At 50.9% G+C, this 22,309-nt stretch overlaps 1 protein-coding gene and 3 non-coding genes across 8 annotated transcripts; all 4 read right to left on the reverse strand.

Annotated features, from left to right (window-relative positions):
* Positions 1-272: 272 nt before the first annotated feature.
* EIF4G1 (eukaryotic translation initiation factor 4 gamma 1) lies at positions 273-19,442 on the reverse strand. Of its 5 annotated transcripts, XM_049628457.1 has the most exons (33): positions 19,311-19,442; positions 18,434-18,490; positions 18,115-18,208; positions 17,730-17,816; positions 16,451-16,627; positions 16,128-16,227; positions 14,915-15,027; positions 14,004-14,096; positions 13,733-13,799; positions 12,623-13,453; positions 12,254-12,342; positions 11,972-12,158; positions 11,744-11,877; positions 11,461-11,619; positions 11,107-11,295; positions 10,472-10,669; positions 10,102-10,248; positions 9,640-9,876; positions 9,371-9,475; positions 9,089-9,248; positions 8,788-8,888; positions 8,086-8,188; positions 7,753-7,855; positions 7,290-7,522; positions 7,041-7,159; positions 6,742-6,914; positions 6,315-6,440; positions 6,075-6,156; positions 3,973-4,071; positions 3,724-3,858; positions 3,532-3,613; positions 3,250-3,390; positions 273-605 (listed from the first exon to the last, which is right to left on the reverse strand). In XM_049628457.1, the coding sequence occupies exons 3-33, from the start codon at positions 18,172-18,174 to the stop codon at positions 421-423; spliced, it is 4,815 nt and encodes a 1,604-aa protein (XP_049484414.1). In that variant the 5' UTR covers positions 18,175-18,208; positions 18,434-18,490; positions 19,311-19,442; the 3' UTR covers positions 273-420. The 5 variants fall into 5 exon arrangements, with proteins under 5 accessions (XP_049484414.1, XP_049484415.1, XP_049484413.1 ...); XM_049628458.1 differs by lacking the exon at positions 18,434-18,490; XM_049628456.1 differs by lacking the exon at positions 19,311-19,442 and having other exon boundaries at positions 18,434-19,225.
* LOC125922250 (small nucleolar RNA SNORD66) lies at positions 8,964-9,039 on the reverse strand. The gene has a single exon (XR_007457670.1). It is a non-coding gene; the product is annotated as a small nucleolar RNA SNORD66 (small nucleolar RNA).
* LOC125922252 (small nucleolar RNA SNORD66) lies at positions 9,543-9,606 on the reverse strand. The gene has a single exon (XR_007457672.1). It is a non-coding gene; the product is annotated as a small nucleolar RNA SNORD66 (small nucleolar RNA).
* LOC125922251 (small nucleolar RNA SNORD66) lies at positions 12,494-12,562 on the reverse strand. Its single transcript, XR_007457671.1, has one exon. It is a non-coding gene; the product is annotated as a small nucleolar RNA SNORD66 (small nucleolar RNA).
* Positions 19,443-22,309: the final 2,867 nt, after the last annotated feature.

Consider the following 22,309-nt stretch of genomic DNA (forward strand, 5'->3'; position numbering starts at 1 on the left):
ATTACAGGCACCGTGCCCCCCCCTTCCCCCTGCCCAGGCAGCAGCAGGGGTGGTGCAGGGGCTGGGGCATATGCCCCCAGCAGCGAGGACGGCAGTCCCATGAGTGATTTTCAGAAAATAAAAAAGGACCCCAGGGGCAGGCGGTGGTGCCCCCCCCCCAAGACACACCAAATTTCAAGACTTTATATATAATATATCTCTGTGCCCCAGGGGGAGGAGAGGGACACCTGGCAGCATCCTGGAGGGGGGCCCCAGGCAGCCCCACGCCATCCTGCCTCTTCAGCCATTTTATTAGCTCAGACACATCGCACTACAGGCACCCACTGCCACCGCCGCTGCTGCCGCCCCCCCTGCAGTCCGGGCGGCTGGCTGGGTCATCCGAGTGTCCATGGGGCTCCAAGTCCCCGGCCCCACCCGCCCTCAGTTGTGGTCAGACTCCTCCTCCTCCGCTTCACGAAGCCACTTGAAGAAGGCTGTGACAGATTTAAGGGCTACGCCCTTGCCCTGTTGCTCAGCGGGGTCCTTGCTACTCTCCCAGCTGTAGAAGGCATCCTCTTTCACCACGTCCTCGTCATACAGCGCATCAAAGAACATCCGAAGCAGGTCTGCAAGCAGGCAGGACAGCAGTTAAGGAGTGCTGCCCACAACCACCCAACCCACTCCCAAGCTCCACTGTTAAAAATCAAGGCCCTGACCCATCAATCATCCTGACATTTGTGTGTCTGACCATTGATTAGAGTGACTAGGTAGGTCTCTAACAAGGTGTTAATCTTACTTTACGATCTAAGACTGCTGCACGCACAGGAACAAATCACGGCAGAACCTTACAAACCTGCCTTACCTTGGCAGCTTCTCCATTCATGATATATTTAATGAGGAAAACTATACACAGAATTGGTACTCCTAAATTTGGGAATCACAAAAGTCCCAGATATATCACTCACCAAAGTCAAGGGTTTATCACCTGGAACATTCACTGGCCACCATTACAGATTCTGACAAACTGTGGATCCCCATTTCCCCTTATTTTCCATACATCTGAACATACACATCCTCTCTAGCCTTGACATTTTTACGTGTGCCACATCCTTTGCCAGGATCATCTTTCTCTTGTCACCTTCCTAATGAATTTTTTTAGGTTCAACTCCAGCACCCCTTCCTCTGACCCTCTTTCTCCCCAACCTGGCTTCTAGTGAAGCCCTCCCAAGCGCTTGTCCTATCAGGCCTGAACACAACCTGTCCCATTCCCCATACTGTACTCCCAATCTTTCCAAAAGCAAATGGAGGCCAAGTAGTGAAACATTTCTTCTGAATAAAGAAATAAAGCATAGGTTCTAGAGTCTAGGCCTGGGTGAAACGCTGACAGCCATCTATGAGAAGCTGCAAACCAGGATGTTCCTGAGGGCGCACACACCCTCAAATCCACAACCACCACCCGTGGACAGCCCCCCAGCCCCATCCTACGGCAGCAGAGCATTCGTCCCAAACTTGTGCTCCAAATCCGGTGCATCCCACCCACCCTGGGGACCCTACACAATCAATTATCCACTCTGCCCTGTATCTTCAAACCCAAGTTTCTCCCTTCTAAACACAAAAGGCCTCCATCGCAACCACAATCTCTTACAGTCAAACAAAAGATTTTTGTCTTTGTACAAGACATTAATTAAACACTTTGTCTACACTTGCTGTTTTCCTTTTTTCCTATCTCACTCAAGTATTCCTCAGTCCTTTCCAATCCAGAGTGTCCCCTGCTCTACTAAATACTGTTTATGCCAGAGCGGCCTCCATGTTTTTACACTCCAAAGGCCCTAAACCGTCAGCTCTGCTCCTATGGAACTCTCAAGCAGCATCTAGCATTACTGACCACTTCCCCCTCCTAAAATTACTTTGTCCTTTGTTCACAGGGCCCTGTCCTCCTCTGGTCCCTCCCTGTGGGTCCTCTACTTCCTCAAGGCTCTATCCCATATTCTCATTGCTCTCCCTTGGGCAACCCCATATCCTCTGAGGACTTGCACATGTGTTGCCCTGGGTCAGCTTCTCACAGATCGGCCACCAACCCTGACCTCTTCCTCTCCAAATGAATTCCCATACTCAGCTGTCTACCTGACATCTCTGATCACCCCCACCCAGGGACCACAAACCCAATTATGACCAAAATCAACTTGACCCAGTGTTCCCAGCCCCCAGAGTGAACGGTATACCACACTATCACCTCACTCAAAGCATCCTGGGAGTCATACATTAACTTGTCTCATCACCTCTTCCCCCTTAGGCCAGTGTTATGTCTTAACTGTAGTTACCTCTCCCAGCTTCACTGCCACCAGCAACACAACCCACTCCTAATTTGCTGCTCTTGCCATGTTCACACTTAACCCGTTCCAAACCATTCTTCCTACCAACGGCCCGGATGAGCTAAAAACTAAAATCCCACAAAGCCTTTTCCTGTCCTTAGGCTGAAGGCCAAAACTTGTCCCACGGCTTAGACAGCCCTGCATGACCTAGCCCACGTCCATCTCTCCAGCCCCATCTTGCCTCACATACGACTGGCTGCTGTGCTTGCCCACACTGGCCTTTCTTGAACAGTTCTCTTACTTTGTGTCAAGTACTTTCTGCCTCAGGGTCTTCCTTTACACACACAGTTCCTTCAAATCTCCCCCTCCAACTGGTCATTTAGCTACCATTTGTCACTTCCCACTCATTATCCTTTAGACTAGGTGTCCCCAGAGAGCACCCCAAGGACCCATCTTCCAACACTCATCACCACTGTGTTACTCTATGCCAACACAGAACTGTACTGGACTTTATCACTGCCAATGTCCCAGTGCTCTGGCACATACCTATCTGCTGAATGCATAATCTCAGGCATATTAACCTAAGCCTCAGTCTCCCAATAAGAAAAAGGGGGTAACAGCATTGGCCTTAAACAGTAGTTGTGAAGATTAAATAAGGCAAAAAAAGAAAATTATCTCAACCCCATGCCAAGACGCCAGAGCACTCAGTATTTAGAAATTGTTATCACTTTTCACCTCCACGCTCCTGGCACAGAACAGTAGTCAAGTAATCTTCACGATGAGTCTAACTTCTTCCATTTGTAGGCAAAGAAATAAGCAGTGCAGGGGGAAGGAATCAATCACCAGGGCATTTTGCTCTCCTATGACCAGCCCCCTTTCTTGGGTTGAGACCCTTTGCAATGACTGCCTCCTGTTCTCTGGCAGCTCCTCCACCCCACCCCTGCAGCCCGGCTCTTACTGGCGGGCTGTTCTAAGGTCACTACAAGGGCCTGGAGGGCGTAGAGCGCCTGCAACTCCTTCTGTTCATCACATAAGTATTTCTGTAGCAGTTTCGCTCGAGCTTTCAGCACCGCGACATCCACTCGGAGGGGCGTCTCAACTACAGGAAGAAAGATGGGGTTAAGCAGAATAATGCACCCTCAGCCTGGTCCAGTCCACAACTAGGAGGCAAAGACCAAAACCTTCCTCCCTCCATCTGCTGGGCCCACCCTTGCCCCTCCATCTCCCTGGCTCCTCTTACAGATAATTGCAGAATAGCAGACAGCTGTCATGAGGGCCCGAACTAGTGTGTTGGATGCTACCTGCTGCTCACTCAGGTTGGCCTGTGCAGAAGAGAAACAAATGGCCTATATGTTCTGAATTCTGTCCCTACCCGCACACCAAAAACTGCCTCTCCTGTATGCCTCTCTCCCAATATCCAGGAGAAACATACCTCTATCCAGTCAAACACCCGTTGGTTACTGCTGCCCTCCTTCAGCAGCTTCTCCAACTGTTTGCTCAGCTCCTCAGAGGAGAGCATCCTCTGGCCAGGGGCTTCAGACTCCTCGCCCAAGGTATACTCCACCTTCTACAAATGAAAAGACCCAAATAGGAGGTAAGTATACCATGTGAGTTGCTGAGGGAAGAGGGAGACGAATGGCCAGTCCCAAATGCTAGAATTAACCTAACTCCAGCCGCAAACCTGTTCAGCGACAAATGCACTGATGTCCTGGCCTTCAGGTACAAATTCTTTCCAGCTGAGTCCAGCTTCTCGCCACAGCATCCCCACCTTTTTGGGACCCTAGAAAATGTAAGACCAATTCAGTAACCCTCTCTCCCTCTAGACCTAGTTCCACAAATGTCATCTAGCAAATATTTACTGAAAGCCCATTAGGGGCCTAAGGGTTCAAATTGTTACAGAGATACCAACAGGCACAGTCTCTCCATGCCTACAGACTGGTACTACCACCCAAAGACACAAGAACTCATCTACCATAGTGCTAGGAAACTGAGGCGGGGGGTAGGGTGCGGTGGGGAGAATAGCCTAACAGCCTCTATGAAAGACATCAATTAGCTTTCACAAGATCACCTTTACTGAAAAAGGTAAACAACCAAATCCAAATACCTCATCCCAGACTTCTACATTCCTCGATGTTTCTTTTTCTAAAATTGCTTAGTTTTCCATTATTCCAACTTACCAAACGCTCATGGGAGAGGACAACTTCTAACAAATATGCCTTTTTAGTTATTAAGTCCAGAAAATTTTAGATACAGATCTATCCCTCCCACAGCCCCCAAGGCAAATCAGAAATCCTCACATAAACAATAGTCTGAGCCCATTTTCTGTTAGGGAACAAGGCATTCTGAAGACATTACTCTTAAAATAACCGACACTCAAAATGATGACATTAATCCTAAATAAGACTATTATACTTCACGAATTTTAAAGATACTCATTCCAACACCACTAAAATTGAATTGCCTCACAGTTGATATATTACATTTAAACAAATGATCATAAGTTTTTTTCTTTATTAACAATGCATGAATAACACATCCTATAACCTAATACACCGGATTTAATGAACGCGGTAGTTCAAAGTACTTTTCTCTCTTTTTTAAACACAAACTATCCTGCTACACATTTCTACCCAAAAGGATTAATAGGATGCTGAAAGAGCAAGTCCCTTCCACTAAAGTCTCATTTGTCCAGGTCCCAGGGGAGCTAGACATTTTTTTTTTTTAATGTTTATTTATTTTTGAGAGAAAGAGAGTGTGAGCAGGAGGCGGGGCAGAGAGAGGAGACACGGAACCCGAAGCAGGCTCCAGGCTCTGAGCCATCAGCACAGAGCCTGAGCAGGGCTCAAACTCACAAACCGTGACGTCATGACCTGAGCTGAAGCTGAAGTCAAAAGCTTAATGGACTGAGCCACCCAGGCGCCCTGGGAAGCTAAACTCTTAAAAGTGCCCTTCCCAGCTCTCACTACCAGAGTACCCTGCCCAACTTGCCTTTCCCATCTCTCCACTATGACATTTTATAGTCACCACTTAACTTTCACAAAGCAGTCCCAGCGCCCTTCTGGAAAGGCTTTCTGTCATGAACATTACCAACCTCACAGTACTCAAGACACTCCATTTTGACTATTTTATTTCATGCTTTACTTAACACTGTTTTTATTAAGCTGTCATTTCTTACTTTTCTCTTCCAGCTGGTTTCCTATGTTTTATTCACGGTGGTATCTCCAGTGCCTAGTATGTGATTAGTAAATGTTTTTAAAGAATGCTAGCTTAACCGGGGCGCCTGGGTGGCTCAGTTGGTTGGGCAACTGACCTCAGCTCAAGCCATGATTTCACGGTTCAGTTCGTGAGCTCGAGCCCCACGTTAGGCTCTGTGCTGACAGCTCAGAGCCTGGAGCCTGCTTCGGATTCTGTGTCTCCGTCTCACTCTGCCCCGCCCCTGCTCACACTCTGTCTCTCTCTCAAAGATAAACAAACATTAAAAGAAAAAAAAATTAAAAAAAAAAAAAAAAAAAAAAGAATGCTAGCTGAACCAATCAATCAATCAATCAATCAAGGGCTTCGGGTCTTAGATTCCCATTCTCCTCCAGCCTTGGCGAGAACTCAACAGGAACTGGTCAGTGCCAGTCTCAACATTTCCTCTCCCAGGTACCAACACAGAACTACCATCAATATTAACCCCATCCCACCAAAGGACCGTGAGGTTTCAGGGTCACAGCAAGGAGCCAAAACTGGATGGTGGGAAGAGAAGTCCTGACACATCACCCCCAAAAGGCTCTCACTCACCATGCTTTTACATAGAAGCCCCAGGATCTCCAGCAACAGAGAAGCAGCTTTGCCCATGGGTCTCAGAGGTTTTGTAATCTCCCTACAAGAAAATTACAGGGAGTGTTGATAGCCTCCAAAGCCCTCTCAACACACTACCCCATCCCTCCCTAAACCCAGGCATCGAACTTGCCATACGTCCCTCCTCTCCCCTCCCCAACTCTGTCTTTACCTCCCTTGAATCCCACTCAAGGGGCTTACCTGAACAGTTCCCCCATAGGTACTCCACCTTCCTGCAGAATGGGCGTTATGAGTTCTGCTAGGTAGAGCCACACATGGGGGATGTCAATTTCCATGTCTTCAGCCAATTCTAGGATTTCATACAAACTGCAGATGAAATGAATTCAAAGTCAGGGCATTCTAGGAAAGACCAGCCAGACCTCCCACCCTCCATCTGGGGCATCACGGCATTGTTAAAGGATCAACTGTGGAGCCCCTGGGGAGCACTTCCTAGGCACGGGGCAATTATCTCAAGCTAAAGCCACACTCCAGTCCTTACATGGTACACCCCTATCCCTGCCAAAAGATCTGTTAACCAGGACAGTTGAGGAACTCCAAGGTTCCATGGGTCCTATAAAGGAGGGAAGTCTGTGGGTATGGAAAAATAGGAGGCCCTAAGAAGGCATACCCTTGGTAGTACTGAGCAGTGGAGAGGTGCCCGGCAAAGAGCAGCTGGTGCAGCAGCCGCCCCATATGCTCACGAGCGATAGTGCTGCGCTCCAGTGTTGACTCGATGCCATGCCGCACAAAGATGAAGAGCAGGGAGGGTGAGGCCAGCTCCTGTACGCACTGCACTGCCTCCTGCAGGTGTGCGGGGCAGGAGGGAGAGGGCAGTCACCGTCTGGTCCAGACCCCATATTCCATGCCTGTCCACACACGTCCTTCCCTGCCCACTCTGCTGTCACTCAGACCCCTCCCAATGCCTACCTTCATGTCATTGAGATGGAGATATTCTTCGATAATGGCCTTGGATTTCTTTTCCAGCTCTTCCTCAGAGAGTGCAGCCTTTGGGGGGCTCACCGGGGGCAGGGTGGCTTCTCGCTTCACTGAAAGGGAAAAAACAGATTGAGGACTTCAGTTCTAATTTTCCTAGAAAGAAGGGCCCAGAGCTCTGAAGACAGTCTGGGGACTGCCTAGTCCCAAACATACCCTTCCCTTCCTCTTCCAGCCCCTTACCAGCATCCCGCCCACGGTCCCGATCCTCCGTGAGGCTAGCTGCCTTGCGCAGTCCCTCAGGCTGGGAGGGCCGCTCTCTACTCCGTTCTTCCACTTCCTTGCTGAAGCTCCGCTTAGTGGCAGGTGTCCGAGAGCGATCGAGCCGGTCTCCACGCTCACTTCCCCGTTCACTCCGCTCTAGGCGGTCTCCCCGGTCCCCGGCTTTCTCACCTCTTTCCCGGCTCAAGCTACTCCTGGAGAAAAAAGCAGGCACGTCACCTCTCACCTATATGCCTAGCTGCTCTCTTGTATTAACTATCCAACATGCCGAGCAACTGCAGGGCCTAGTTCCTGGCGTCAGGAATGTGCCCCATCTAGCCAGAGGTTCTGAGCATTACAGGTGTGAGGATTCCTATAGCAACCACCAAAGTCCAATCACAGCACTCTCACAGCATAAAGAAGAAAAACATCCAGGAAACCTCACCTCTGTACCACACGTCTGCTATCTGTGTTTTCTGTAGGTACTGCTTGTTGAAGGGCTGAGAAGCGGTTCAAGGTACTAGTAGCTGGACGAGCAGCTTCTGATGCTGGGGAGGCAAAAAGCCCGGATCAGAATCTCTTGCTACTGTCTTCCGTTCTATCTCCTACTGTTTAGGACACTTGGTCCTAGTCCCGACAAGAACACAGTTTATTCCCCAGCCCCAAACATACGCCTCCCATTACTACCTAACCACTTTGTACCAAAAGCCTCCCTTATAGACAAGGCTCTGCCCTCAAGAGAGAATAGCCACCCAGCTCCTTACAACGGCCTCCATACCTGCATCAGAGGGCTTGGCTCCTGAGCCTCCACTGCTGCCCTTGCCCCAGCTCAATCGCCCACCAGGTGCAAAGAGCTGGTTGTTAGAATCAATGGAGCCGGGCTGAGGAAGGAAAGGGGAGTGGAGTCATGAGTCTAATCTGGCCGAAGCCCGCAGCCACAAGGTAGCAAATTGCCTAGACCAGGGGAAACTTTTCCTGTAAAAGGCCAAATAGTAAATATTTTAGCCTTTGTAGGCCATATAGTTTCTATTTCAACTACTCCACTCGGCCACTGTAGCACAAAAGCAGTCATGCACAATACTTCAGGGAAATGAGAATAGTTATATCCCAATAAAACCACGGATACTGAAATTTACATTTTGAATAATTTCATATTACATAATACCCGCTTTATTTTTTTTCAACCGTTAAAAAAAACACGAAGGCCATTTCTTAGCTGTGAAATGTAGAGAAGCAAGGAATGGGCCAGATTTGCTGTTAGTTTGCTGACACTGGCCCAGACGGATGTGAATACACCCCCTGCTAGAGCTGGCAGCCCTGTCACTAGCAATCTAACTAGTCTAAGAGGAAAAATTCAGCCGTTGCCTTCCCAACCTCAGAAAATGAGGGGACTGAGATCCAAACCTATGCTCAATGTCTGTTTGATCCCTCTTCACCCTCCCATGACCACCACCCCTCCCTCCAATACACACACCCCTACCTTCGTGATCTTGGTGAGCCGTGAGGTGTCAATAGGGCGGCTGCCCTTGCTGATGGGGACTGTGTTCCAGCCACCATCATCCACAAGTGGGAGGCCTCGGCCTGGGACAAAGAGAGCATATTGCAATAATGAGTAACTCCTAGCAGCCATATCACCTGGGGCCAGCCCAGCCTCCCTTCCTCAGATCCTCAGTTCCATCACATGGTCTCAGTGGCCCAGACACGTGGCACTAACAAGAAGTCATCAACGGAAAGCTTAACCCCTTACTCTGCCCCCTCCTTAATCTGAGCCTCAAACTCACTAATAGGTGGGCCTGGAGGGCCACCCCGACGCTTGTCGCTGCCCTTGGCCATTAGCTGCTGCACTTTTACATGTTCCCAGTGCTCCTCCATCTCAGCCTCCTTGTGGATCTGGTCAATGGTCTTGGGACCCTGGTCCCCACGGCGTGGCACCCAATTGCTCTGTGGGTAGAGAAGGCCAGTCACAAAGTAATTACATCAGATGGCCAGACAAAGCTGTGTTGGGAACTGGGAACTGCGGGGTACAGGAAGCAGACCAGCAGTGGGAAGGAGAGGACACACACCCGTCGCAGATCCAGCACGTCTTGCAGCATAAAGCGGATTCGGGATGAAGTCTTCTTTTCCTTAATGATTTTTTCCATCTGGTTGAAATACTGATCCATCCGGGGCTAGGAAGAAGCAAAGGCATCAGGTCAGGAACTTGTCATACCTCACCTCCAACTGTAGGCCTGGCCCCTCCTCAGACCTTCAGCTCCATCACTGTGGCTCAGTGGCCCACACATGACAGCCCAACAAGGGGTCTGTCGTCCCTTCCACATCCCAGGACCCCTACCTTGGCTTTTTCAAAATCCAGATCTTTGCCAATGGTAGTGAGCAGACGACAAAGGCATTCAAGAGACTCTTCATCATGGTTCTTAAGTAGTTTAACCACACAGTCATGCATTATTGCCTCCGTTAACATCTTCAGCTTAAACAACTCCCCAATAAACTTGATATTCCCTAAAGAGCGCCGCCGGGCTATGTCTCGAGCCTCTTCCAACTCTTCCTTCAGGCGTCCTCGTTCTTCTGCCTGCCAGTTATAGGATAGAAATCCATCAAAAAGGTACCCAGCCACTGGGCTAACACGTCTCTCCTCCACTGCATTTGGATTCCTAAACGTAGCAGCAACTACTCATGCCTTAAGGCAGAGAAACCTCCAAAACACCATGAACCCCCACCCCTCCCTTATTCCCACCCCCAATTCTATAGCAGAGTAGCAACCGGATGGACAGTGGGTTGGTGGGTTTTCTCTCACCGTAGCAGCTTCATCCATTTCTTTCTGCTTCTTCTCAAAAACCTCATCATCATCTTTGTCTTTCTCAAACTCCTTCTGACATCGATTCAACAACAGTTTTCGGAAGTTCACAGTCACTGTTGGCTTTTCTGTAGTGGGCACTTTCAGCTGTACGTCAAAGAGAATGTCACATTTACACTGGTCCCAAGTGGAAAGGCCCTCCAAGAGTCTTTAACTACCTAACCCAGGAAGACCTCTGGTCCCCAATCTGCCTCCTTATGGCTGCCATCAACAGCACAGGCTGGAAGAGAACCAAGAAGCTGGACTCAAGGAGTCTCAGGAAGAGAAGTAGGGAACTAGACCACAAGGTTTAGTAACAGTGGAAACTAACCGCCATGAGGCAGCGGCACATGTTGGCATAGGCCACAGAGAAGTTGGGCTCTGAAATGGCCTTCTCGAAGATGAGGTCAATGACCCCTTTGAGGCGTTCCTCAGTGTCGATGGCCAGCTGTGTCACCTGCTTCATCAGCTGCTGGAACATCTGGGGTGTCAGCTTATTCAGTATGGAGCGCACCCTGCGGAACAGGTCCTGGCAGAGGGGACAGAGAAGACACAGGATCCAGTGAGGTTCTCAGAAGAACAGAGGTCGCTGGGAGGAACAGTAGAGGGTGGTAGGGACTCAGGTAGACACTAGTGATAAGAATGACAGAAACAGGAGCAGCTGGGTGACTCAGTCGGTTAGGCATCTGACTCTTGATTTCAGCTCAGGTCTGATCTCACAGTTCATGAGACAGAGCTCCAAGTCGAGCTCTCCACTTTCCGTGAGGAGCCTGCTTGGGATTCTCTTGGTCTCCCTTTCTCTCTGCCCCTCCCCATATGCACATGCACTCTCCCTCTCTCTCTCAAGACAGATAAACATTTAAACAAACAAACAAACAAAAGAACAGAAACAGAGAGGGCAAAGTTGGCTCAGAGGGCAGACCTTGAAAAGAAAAATTGGAGACCAAAAACAGCACTTGTCAGTACCTGGGTTTTGCTGCCATCAGCATCCTCTTCCCCTCGATCCTTATCAGCAGCTGTCCGCTTGCTGCTGGGTTTCCAGGCTTTCTCTGCTTTGTTCAACTTTATATCTTCAGTCATTAACACCGTGGCAATGATCTTGCGTGGTTCCTTTCGGGGGCCCTGCTGAGAGCGCCGGGGTCCCAGACCAGCCTGCTAAGCAAGGGGCAAGAACAAGTGAAGACACAGAGCCAATCAGCACAACCTGTGACACTGCCACCATGCATCTCCAGGGCAGTTTTCTCCCCATCTCTCAACAAGAGAAGGGAGCCATCCCCCAAACCCCCTTGACCATCTGTCCCTCCAGCCAGTCCCACTCACCGGCCCTCGGGGCAGCTCCCCACCTGGCCCACCCCTTGGGGGCCCACGGTTGCTAAGGGCTGGTCGGCCAAGGTTGGCAAAGGAAGGAGTGAAGTCTGGGCCGCAATTTATGCCTTGAAGTCTAGCGGGGTCCAGTGGCCGTAGTGGTGTTTTATTGGCCTGTGAAGAGGACGCAGAAGGCATGAGAAACAGTTATGGCTCTTGACTACTCTCTCAGGACCTCAGGCACCTCCCCCAGCAAGCCCGCCAGCCCAAACTGACCCTCCCCCTCAAGCCTACCAACCTTATCCAACACCACATCGCTGATATGGGGCAATCCCTCTGGCTTCTGCATACTGGCAAAGATGAACTGAAAGCCAAGCAGGAACTCACGGTCATAACGCTTTTTCTCCTCAAGGTTTAGAGGCTTCCACTGATCTACGAGGAACACAAGATGAACCAATCATATACACTGGTCTCCTGGGGGCCTGGCAAGACTACACAACCCTTCTCAACTTTTCCCTCAGCATACCTGACTTATACTCATACTTCTGCTCCCCTGGCTGGATGTTCTCAGCATTGTGAATTTTGTCTTCCTTTGAGTCCCAGGTCTCATCTGCTTCCTCAGGCCGGGGGGGCACACTGCTGCCCTCAGGCTCCAGACCAGGGCTGGTGCCTACAGGAGGCTGATTTTCCACCTCTGGTACTCCTGGGTTCACCTATAACCACAGGACACCCCATTTTGGTTACAGTATGATCACTGTTCCATACCCACACTCTGCCCTCTCCCCTCCATTACTTTCTGCTCCCTTACCTCCTTGAAGGCATCTAGAAGGTCTCCTACAGCCTCCTTCTTATTGAGCTCCTTAATTTTCCGTCTCCTCTTTGGCACAGACACTGCCACTATTTATTTAGGGGGGGAAAAAGTGGGAATAACTTATATGGGGAACAAAAGTGGGAATAACTGGGGAAATAAAAAGCAGCTACTGTATAGTATTTCCTCTTTCCAACATACCCACTGTGGACTTAAAATTCCTTAATCTCGGAATTTTAGCTCTTAGGGTCCACGACAAGGCTTCTATGACCCAGACACAGTGGCACAAATGAGAGGTCATCAATAAAGAGAAAAAAAAAAACCACACCTTTCAGTCCGCCCCACTTCTACCATCCCATCACACCTTACCTTGGGTGGCTGCTGCTGCCTCCAAATTCTGAGGCAGGTGGGCTGCAACAGGGGTGCTCTCTTGGGGAAGAAGTTCCTCTCCTCCTTTCTCACCCTCAGCATCTCCTGTTTCTCCTTCTTCTTCATCTTCTTCCTCTTCCTCCATTTCCTCCTCCTGGGCGGGGGAAGCAGCTGGAGGAGCCATAGCTGGAGTGGCAGAGAGGACGGCGGGGGGAGCCACTGATGCTGTAACCTCCTTGGCCTGCTCCTGTGGCTCACTGACTGGGCTTAAGTCCACAGCTGGTGGCGAGGGGGCTCCGTTGAGCAGTTCCTCAGGTTGGGCAGTTGGAGCAATGGGCACGGGGGATTCAGAGGGACAAGCTGGCGGAGGGAGAGGAGCAATCTCGGGGCTCGACTCAACCTCTGGTTCCAGATCCTCAGATGAGACCATGCCGTTAGGTTCAGGCAGAATTTCCACTTTGTGAGATGCAAGGGGGGTGGGAACCTGGAGAGGACTGGAAGAGAACTCAGATTCTGGAATCGGTTTGCTAAGTGTCACTTCTACTTCCAGTATGGGTTCGGCGAGGGGAGTGGGTTCTGGAGAGAGGCAATATGGCTCCCTAGTTTCACGGGGCATGGGGGTGGATTCTTCTACAGACATCTGGATCATCCCCGTTGTCACAGTGTCCCCAGGAATGGAGAGGACTGCAAGATTAGGCTCAGACCCCGGTTCCAAGATTGGGGGTGGTGATGGGGTCGGACAAGGTGACGAAGGCTGGGATTCTGAAGGGCTGTGCTCTGGGCCAGGCAGCCCCGGCCGGCTCCCAATGACTGCTCCCTGGGACCGGTCATCTGCACCACAAAAAAGACAAGTAATTAAAAGCAGGTCTTCAGTGCTGTTGTTCCTCCTCCTCCCAGCTAAGACATTCCCGGCCTAAATCACCCCCGCAATCTTCTCCTATCTAAGCCTTTTCCCTTCTCACCTAAAATCTGATCCACCCGCAAAATCCCACTACCTAAAACCTAAGTCATTCTTCCCTGGCACCCAGGTCAAGTCACTCCACCTCCTCAGCATTTGAAACTGTCACACTCCTTTTCACCATAAAAGCTCTGCCCCACCTGCTTACCTACCTGGCCGGACAACAACAGCAACCTGGGGTGTCTCCCCATTAGCTTGAGGCTCCAGACCGCCTCCCGTCTGCAAGACACAAAGAGTTACCAAGTTTGCCCTGAAGAGGCCCACAACCCTTCTCTACTAGAGCCATTTCTACTTTAAGTCTGCCTAAAAATCCAGGAAAACAGGAAAACAAATCCCTTAGTTGGAAAAAAAGATCAAAGGACTTGAGAGTCCAGGTCAGAACAGCCATCGTAGCCAGGGCCTCACTCAAAGAGCAGACAGTACCTGGGGAGGGGTGGGTGTGGAGGCGGTGCGGGCCCCAGACATGATCTCCTCTGTGATATCCTTCCCTCCTTGGTTTGGATCTCGAATTCGGATCTGGGGAAAGAAAGCTCCGGGATGAGTGGGAAGCAAGGGGAGCCCACCTTTCCACCCTGCCCCACTCCTAAGACTCCACACCAACCCCCCACTCCCCACTGGGAAGCGGGTGGGTGAGTGCCAGAAACCCCATGAGTTCTACTGTCAACCCATCCAGCTCATCTTGTATTCCCTGCCCTGGCCCCCACCCCTAAGAGACCCTTGACCTCACAGAGCAATCTCGTACATCACAATGCCCCTCCCTCCCTCATCCCTGCCCCACCAGCAGTCCCCAAGTCAATTGGCTGCACACCCTAGAGCCCAGGACCCCCATCTAGCACCCATCCGGCTCACTTGTGGCTAGTCTGCCTGATCTCTGGGGGCAGGGCCCAGATCCAGTGGGTGGAGCCAGGGTGACTCAGCGGCTTCCCCAGCCCTGGCACCCTATTCTGGGCACCACGCCCAGGGCTTGAGGATTGAGCAGAGGCGGAGGCCTCAAGAGCTTCCAGGACTGGGAGGTGGGGGGTGGGGCCACAGAAAACAAACCATTTCCAAGACAAGCCACCAGAAACCCAAAACCGAACATAGATCTTATAGACCCCAGAACCTTGGTCTCTCAGGAACTCCTGCACTAGCCACTTCAGTTCTTCCCATGAGCTGCTTCTGCACTGACGTCTTAGTACCTTATACTTTACAGAGAACCTGAGCACTTCAGATCCCCATTCTCTATCCACTCCCGGCTGAAGATCTCCTTCCTCAACTTTCTGCTCCCTGACCCACAATGTCTGACCTTGATTCTCCCTTTCCCAGATGTCCCAGAGCCCCTTGCTGCTACTCACGGTCTTCCGCTCCCTCTTGGGAGCAATCTGGGGTGGCTGGTTCATCAAAACTGGGGCGGGGGCCACACCAGTGGGAAACTGCTGCACACCCTGGGCTGGGTAGTAGGCGCCAGCTTGGGAGGGGGGATGGGCGAAGGGGGATGGAAGGGACACAGAAAGGAAGAATGGTGGCAGTGTCAGGGCCCAACCATGTACAAATGCCTGCTTGAACACCTCCCATCCCCAGAACCTCTCATCACCCACGGCCGGCCCCTCGCCCTGCCCCACCCACCTCCCCAAGGGAGTTAGGTGTCTATCAAAGCTGGGGAACCAGTCTGAACTGCGTTTACAAGAATTCCTGACACTGACACACACACCTTATAGGCGCACACTCCTTCCCCTCCACACCAGCTACCACTACCAGAACTTGTGTTTCTCTTCTACCCTGTAAGATAGAATGTATGCCTCCGACCCCCAGCAACACACACACACATGTATTCTGAGGGAGCAGCAACTACTTAACCTGAAACAGAATCAGGTCTTTGGCTGGGAATGAGAAAAACAGATTTGCCAACCCTGTCCCACTCAACCTGAGTCCAGTTCCAATCTCCAGCCCTTTACTAAGGGGCAAGGAAACAAAGAGTAACATTATGAACCAGGCCCAGGAAGTGGAAAAATTAATTCCTTAAAGCAATGGTCTCCAAAATGGGATGCATTCTTTAATCTCATCCATAATATCCACTTGTTTGTTTTTGACAAACAACATGTTATTTGTTTAAATGATGCATATGTATAAACAAACAAAACACACATATTAGAGGTACACACTCAAAATATTTCCTGAGATGATCAGAAAATTTTGGAAACCACTGCGATAAAAAAAACGAATCCTTTCCTAGAATATAAGTGAAAAACAGCTACAAAATCCTCTCAAATCCACATTACATGGGCTCCCACCAACCACAGAACAAGTGTCACAGGAAATGTTTACTAACAGGCCCTCAAACTTGTGCATGACCCTATATTCTTTGACCTGAGAAGGACTCCTAACTCTCAGCAATAGGATAAAACACTACCTGCCCCTCACCCAACAAGTTACATATTAAGCACCAATCCCTACTTAACCCTATCATTTTTAGACCAAGGAATGAGCCTAGGAAGGGTCTAGGAATTTATAGGTGAGTTTAGATGCTCCGTGGGACTCACTCTCAACCTGACTCCTTCCCCTGCTTACCATAAGTTCCAAACTCTGTAGGGCTTGCACCCGGATAGAAGCTTGGGGCTCCTGGCTGTACAGGATACTGCTGTGTCGGGACAACATATGTGGAACGCCCCTGGTGGGGAAGGGGGAGGAGGGGAGAGCAGTTGAGGGAGCTATGAGTACCATATCAAACTACAAAGAGAACGTAGGGCAAGACAGGACAGGTCAACTATGGGCAATGACCAAAACAAAGTCCCACCTCTGGAAAAGAGATGGGACTGGAGGGTCAGGGTAAGGGAGGTGGGGGTTCAGGTTTAAGGTTCCATGGCTTCCAGTCCCCAAGCCTCCAACCTCACCTGTCCAGGGATGTAGTAGGCCCCTTGGGAGGCTGAGTAGGAAATCTGGGAAGGGATCATCATTACTTGGGATCCAGCAGGGTAGACATGAGCAGCTGGGCCAGGGCGGGCGGGGGCTGCACTCTGCACTCGGGAGGCTGCACTGCTCGGGGGCTGGGCCCGGCTAGGGTAGAAGTGCTGTCAAGAGCGAGGAAGGCAGTTGGCATTGGGAAAGGAAGGAAGTGGACAGCAAAATGGCCACTCCACAATGTCTCTACTCTGGAGAGAAATACTGAGGGCTTTGGAGCACAGGGACCAATCCTAACTCACTTGACCAACTGATGATTAAGTGGCCTCTTGTACTCACACATACTCTCCACATTCAGGTATACACTTTGCACTCCATGAATATACTCCCTCACTGCCGTGCATACTCACGTCACTTCCACCAGGCTACCCTCTGCAGAGGCTTCCTAACACCCAGATGCATCATGCCTAAGTGAAGCCCTTTTGGGCAACATACTCCCCAGCATGCATTGCTCCACCCTAAGGTACTGAGAAACTAACCACTAACATGCAACAGTCTCCCAGTTCCCAGATATGCACTCTGCAAGACTTAGCCTCTAACATGCATCGGTCAGTCTCAGACTGAGGACCTTAACAGCAAACATGTCCCCACCCTGAAGACCCCCAGTCCCTGTATCTAGTCCTCGACTAGGGCAGAGGATAATGGTGAGACTATGAGAGGGTCCAGGATTAGCAAAGGGGTATTACCTGCAGAGACCTGAATCCTCCCTGAGAGCACATGGGGACAGGAAAGAAGAGAATTATCTCCAAGGTGATGAGGGGGAAAAATGAAGGAAGTAGGACAAGAATGCTGCCACTTAGTGAGAAAGAATTTAGGGAACAGAGAAAGGCAAGAACCAGCTGGAGTGTTTACTTTGCCATAGTCCAAAGAGAAAGAAGGGAAGGGAAATGGAGCAACCACAACCTCCCAGTAAAAGAAGGAAATAGGAAAGAAAACAGGAGTTGGCAGCAGGGCCCAAAGCACTGCTCCCAATTCTCAAGGCACCAGGACCCCTACTAATGCCACCCCACAGACTACATACTCCCCAAGGGGCCAGCCACCGTAAGTAATCAACAGCACAAAGTGCAGAGACACATGAAAGAACACAGAGCAACTATCAGGAAATTGGGGCAGATACAGGGTCTCCACAGTTTCCATGCTAGGCCCAAACTGGCCTAAGGTATTCCATGGCTCCCACCCAGGCACCCTACTCCCCTCCCCACAGCCCCTCACCTGGCGGGGCTGAGAAGGCGTGTTCATTTGTGTCGCTTGTGGCGTACTGAACACCACCGGTGCTGTCTGCCCCGGGGGAAACGCTGGCTGAAGGGGGGAGACCAGAGTTCAGCAAGAGGGGAAACCCGGGTGGGGCAGAAACCCAAGCTGGTAAAGTAAGGGGAGCAGACCTGTGGCAAGAGCTTTAGCAGTCCACATGCCCCCTCTTCCCCATGACAGCCCCTGGGAACAGCCCAGGGGCCCTGTCTCAATTTGGCAGCAGGAAGCTGCACTTTGCCCTGACACAGATGGGGGTGGGAAAATCCAGAGGTTGGAACCTGTTCCTGACCAGCTGCCTGGTCTCCCCCACCCCCACCCCAGTCTCTGCTAATTCCTCCCTAATTACCTGTGGGAGTCCAGGGGATGGGGCAGGTGGGGGGCCTGTGGGCTGTGGAGCTTTGTTCATTTCATTTGGTGCCACATCAGGGTCCCCCCAGCACCTGTTGGGAAAGAGTGGAGCTCGGAAAAGGAGAAGGGACCCAAGCTTAAGGCAAATGGAGTGGGGGGAGGGGTTGAAGCAAGGGCCGGGTTCCACACCGAGTCCCGGAGGCGCGAAGGGGTTGAAAGAGCAGAAAAGATCCAGCTTATGTCCCCACCAACACGTTGTCAAACCAGCATCACCTCCAACCACCCCCCTGATCTGCCGAAACAGCCCCCTCACTCACCCCCTCGGTTAAGAATAAGTCCACGGTGCGGCCTACAGGTTCTGGGCATCCGAGGGCCTGGGGTTGGGAGGTGAGGGGTATCAACCTGGCTCCGCGGGGCCCAAGACCAACCAGACCGGAAATTCCAGGTCTCGCTGGCACCAGGCTCCCGGATCACAAACGGAGCTAGCAGCTTCGGCCGTGGTGTCCCCACCCCCCACCTGGGGACACCGGGTTCGGGGCCAGGCCCAGGGGCACACAAGGCACGCCTGCTGCGGGTGGCCACAGGGGCACCCGCGCGGGGCCAGACGCGAGGCCTGCCGCCGCCCAGGAGTGGAGACCAGGAAGGGCGGGAGTCGGGCCGTAAAAGGCCAGGCGGGCGGCGGCCGAAGAGAAGCCGGTTTCTAGTAAGTGAGGGTCGGCCCGGAGGGCGGGCGGGGCCGGGGGCTCCTCCCTGCCCGCCGCTGCCGCCTCCCTCCCCTGCGCCCTCCCTGCGCAGCGCCGGCCAGTGCCAAAGAACAACGTGTCACTTCCCGGCGGCCGGGCCGCAAAGGGGGGAGGGGGCGGCGGGCCGGGAGCCGCGGTGCCTGCGCCCGCGGGGCCCCCTCGGGTCAGACCGAGGTGGCACTTCGCGGCCGGCGAACCCGGCGCCCTCCCAGCCAGCGGGGACCGCATATTCCGGCCCTGCGCTCCCCCACCCCCACCCAGCAGCCAGGCCGGGCCAGGCCGGGCACACGTGGGCCAGGGATCGGGCCCTGGCGGGCCGGGGCCCGGGCTTGGGCCGCGGGGCCAGGGCGCCGGGGCGGCGGCGCAGGGTGGCCGGTCCCGGCCCGGATGGCGGCGGATGCGGGGGGAGGGGGTGGGGGGGCCGGGTCGGGCCCGGACATGGCGGCTTTACCTTCAGTCTCCTTCAGTCCGCGCGGCCGAGCCCCACGCAGCCGCACAGACGTAGTCCACAACCATTTCCGGCTCCCCGCACAGATCCCGCTCGGCGGCCACCGCTTCTCCGCAGGCGCAGCCGGCGCCCCCACGTGACCGGCGCAGAGGGAGGAGCTACGCCCGGCGCCGCGGAGCACAGAAGATTTGCCCCGCCTGGTCATGTGACAGTCACTGCCCGCCCCGTGTCCCCTCCCGAACTTTGGAACTTCCAGACTGACCCCCACCTGCGTCTCCGTTCCGCGGTTCTTTAGTTCATTCATACTTAGAGCATTTATTGAGTGCATACTAAGTACGAGGCGAAGTGCTGGTCAGGGGCTGAGAGTAGCGAAATTCATTAAAGACTCAGTCCTGCCTAAATAAATCATGATACAAATAGGAAAATAAAAATTATGCAACCTTTGAAGATAAGGTGATTGAAATACCTATTAAACTGAATGTTAGGCCAGAAAGATTGAAACATTCCAAGAAATTAGTATGAGATTTGCCTCCCAAAGATCAGCCACTCCCAGGGAGGGACAAAAGTCAATCATGGAAAGTTCAGAATAATGACGAAAGAAGTAATCCCAAAACCCCTTCCCTGCAGCCAAAAGACTTGGCACCAGGAGGAACCGTCCTAGAGCCAAATACACGTACTCAGATGGCCTGGGTTTTAATCCAAACTCTGCTGCTTCCTGGCCATGTACCTACTACCCACCTACTTAATAACTGTCATAAAAATGGGAAGATTTGAAACCAGGCAGTCTGGCTCAAATCTAAGCTTTTAACCACGCTGCTTTCTTTACCAATGACAACATCCACTCACTCTATTGGATTGTGAAGATTAAAGGAGTTAATTCATGTGAAGGGGCTTCAGTGCCTATGTACCTAGCAAAGACACACTTGCTCTCACTCACCCATGTGTGATCTGTGGGTGTAGGTGTGTGTATGTGTACACATGTAATCTCAGAAGGTAAGAAAACATTTTCTCTGTACCAAGGATAGAGTGGTGGTTCAATATATATGGCCTATCTGATCTCAATCTTCACAAGTTCCTATAAAACAGATTGTATTATTCTTCCCATTGTATATGAGGAACTGAAGCTCCAAAGCAGCAAAGTAGACAGACACATGGCAGAGGAACTATAGTGAGAGTGAATATATAGATCTAGTGTTCTCTGACTCGATCATGTATGACCCCTTCCTCTACTCTTCTCATTTCTCTTCCTCCCTAAGCCAACTAATAAATAAAATTCAATTACTACCTACATGCCAATCTGTTTCTAACTCAGAAACCTTTCTCTCGAACTCCAGTTAGAATAAAAGACATCTCCACCTAATCATCCCACAGGTATCTCAAATTGTGTATGCCCAGATAGGAACTTATCATCTCTCCTTATGCAACAGAGTCCTCCACCTCAACCCCATACATGTTGGTGCCTGTGTGTTTTTGTTAAGATTTTTTTTTAAGTTTACTGTTTTTAATTTTTTTTAATGTTTATTTTTGAGAGAAAGAGAGAGTGAAAGCGGGGGAGGGGCAGAGAGAGAGGGAGACACAGAATCGGAAACAGGCTCCAGGCTCCGAGCCATCAGCCCAGAGCCTGATGCGGGGCTCGAACTCACAGACCGCGAGATCGTGACCTGGCTGAAGTCGGACGCTTAACCGACTGCGCCACCCAGGCGCCCCCCAACTTTATTTTTGAGAGAAAGAGACAAAGAGCATAGGGGGGGGTGGGGGGGACAGAGGATCCAAAGCAGGCTCTGTGATGACAGCAGAGAGCCCGATGCAGGGCTCAAACTCACAAACCATGAGATCATGACCTGAGCTGAAGTTAGAAGCTTAACTGACTGAGCCACCCAAGTGCCCCTGTGTTCTTTACCCATGAATAGCACCCAAGCTGAAAATCTGGGATTAATACTCCATTGCTTCCCATCCACATACTACCTGTAATCAGACACCAGGTCCTCTTGGTATTTGGATCAAATTCAAGTCCTATTGACTATCTTTAAAAAAATCTTTCTCCTGCCCTTCCCCATTTCTAATGCCCTAGTTCAGGCATTTATTTCCTTTGCCTGGTCTCCCAGCCTTCATGGTGAGCTTTCTCACCCAGATAACTGATGATGTCACTTCCCTGCTCTCTTTCAGTGGTCTCTATTGAGAGATACTGTCAACTTCTTAACACAACAAAGCTCTTCCAAACCCGATCTGAGCTTGGGTCTCTTTACTGTATCTCCTACCACACTTTTCCTGGCCCTGTACACTTAACCAAAGCAAACTATCCATGGTTTCTGAAAATAAATAGCTTTTCCGCCTTCCTCCTTTCCCTACTCCCTTAGTTATATTCTACCTTTTTTTCTGGACGAACTCCTCTTCCTCTAGGTCCCATTTACTGCAAAATTCTCCCCTGACTTATCTAGGCATTAAGGCTCCATATTAACGATCCCAGGGTAGCTTCTTCACACTCCAGTATGGTATTGGTAACAATATATCACCTTTGTTTTCTCTTCCATTAAATAAGCTTTTTGAGGATAGGGTTTGGCTTTTTTCCCTCATGTTTGTATCCCCACAAACTAAAATAATGTCCAATGCAGAATAAAAGGCTCCATTGATATTTGTTGCTGAATGAATGACTGAAAGCGAAAGGTTAAGAGTCATTATGAAAATTCTACCCTAAAGCACAATCACTGATTTGCCAAAGAATTATCCTTTTATTTAGAGTGTTTTGCAGTTTACAAATCATTTTTTAAGTAGACTCCACACCCAACATGGGGTTCAGACTCACAACCCTGAGGTAAAGAGTTGCATGCTCCACTGAGCCAGCCAGGCACCCCTAAAAATCACTTTCTAATTTATCTTTATATCACCACCATTGCATATCAGAGAAAGCAATTACCATATTCCCATTTTACAGATAACAGAGGCTCATCAGACATGCTGATTTGCCCAGTACTACAGAAAATTCCATTAAAGGAGTATGACAG

The sequence above is a fragment of the Panthera uncia genome, chromosome C2 (genome assembly GCF_023721935.1).
Source record: "Panthera uncia isolate 11264 chromosome C2, Puncia_PCG_1.0, whole genome shotgun sequence".
Classification (NCBI taxonomy): domain Eukaryota; kingdom Metazoa; phylum Chordata; class Mammalia; order Carnivora; family Felidae; genus Panthera; species Panthera uncia.

Bases quoted from the DNA above. Each gene is read 5' to 3' on its own strand.
- EIF4G1 (XM_049628458.1), bottom strand. From the start codon at position 18,174: ATGAACAAAGCTCCACAGCCCACAGGCCCCCCACCTGCCCCATCCCCT. The intron at 7,856-8,085 runs GTATGGAGGCCG...TTGCCTCCCCAG, and splicing joins AGCCAAGCCCTCTGATGCAG to CATCAGAAGCTGCTCGTCCA. The intron at 6,441-6,741 runs GTATGCCTTCTT...TTTCATCTGCAG, and splicing joins ACTGCTCAGTACTACCAAGG to TTTGTATGAAATCCTAGAAT.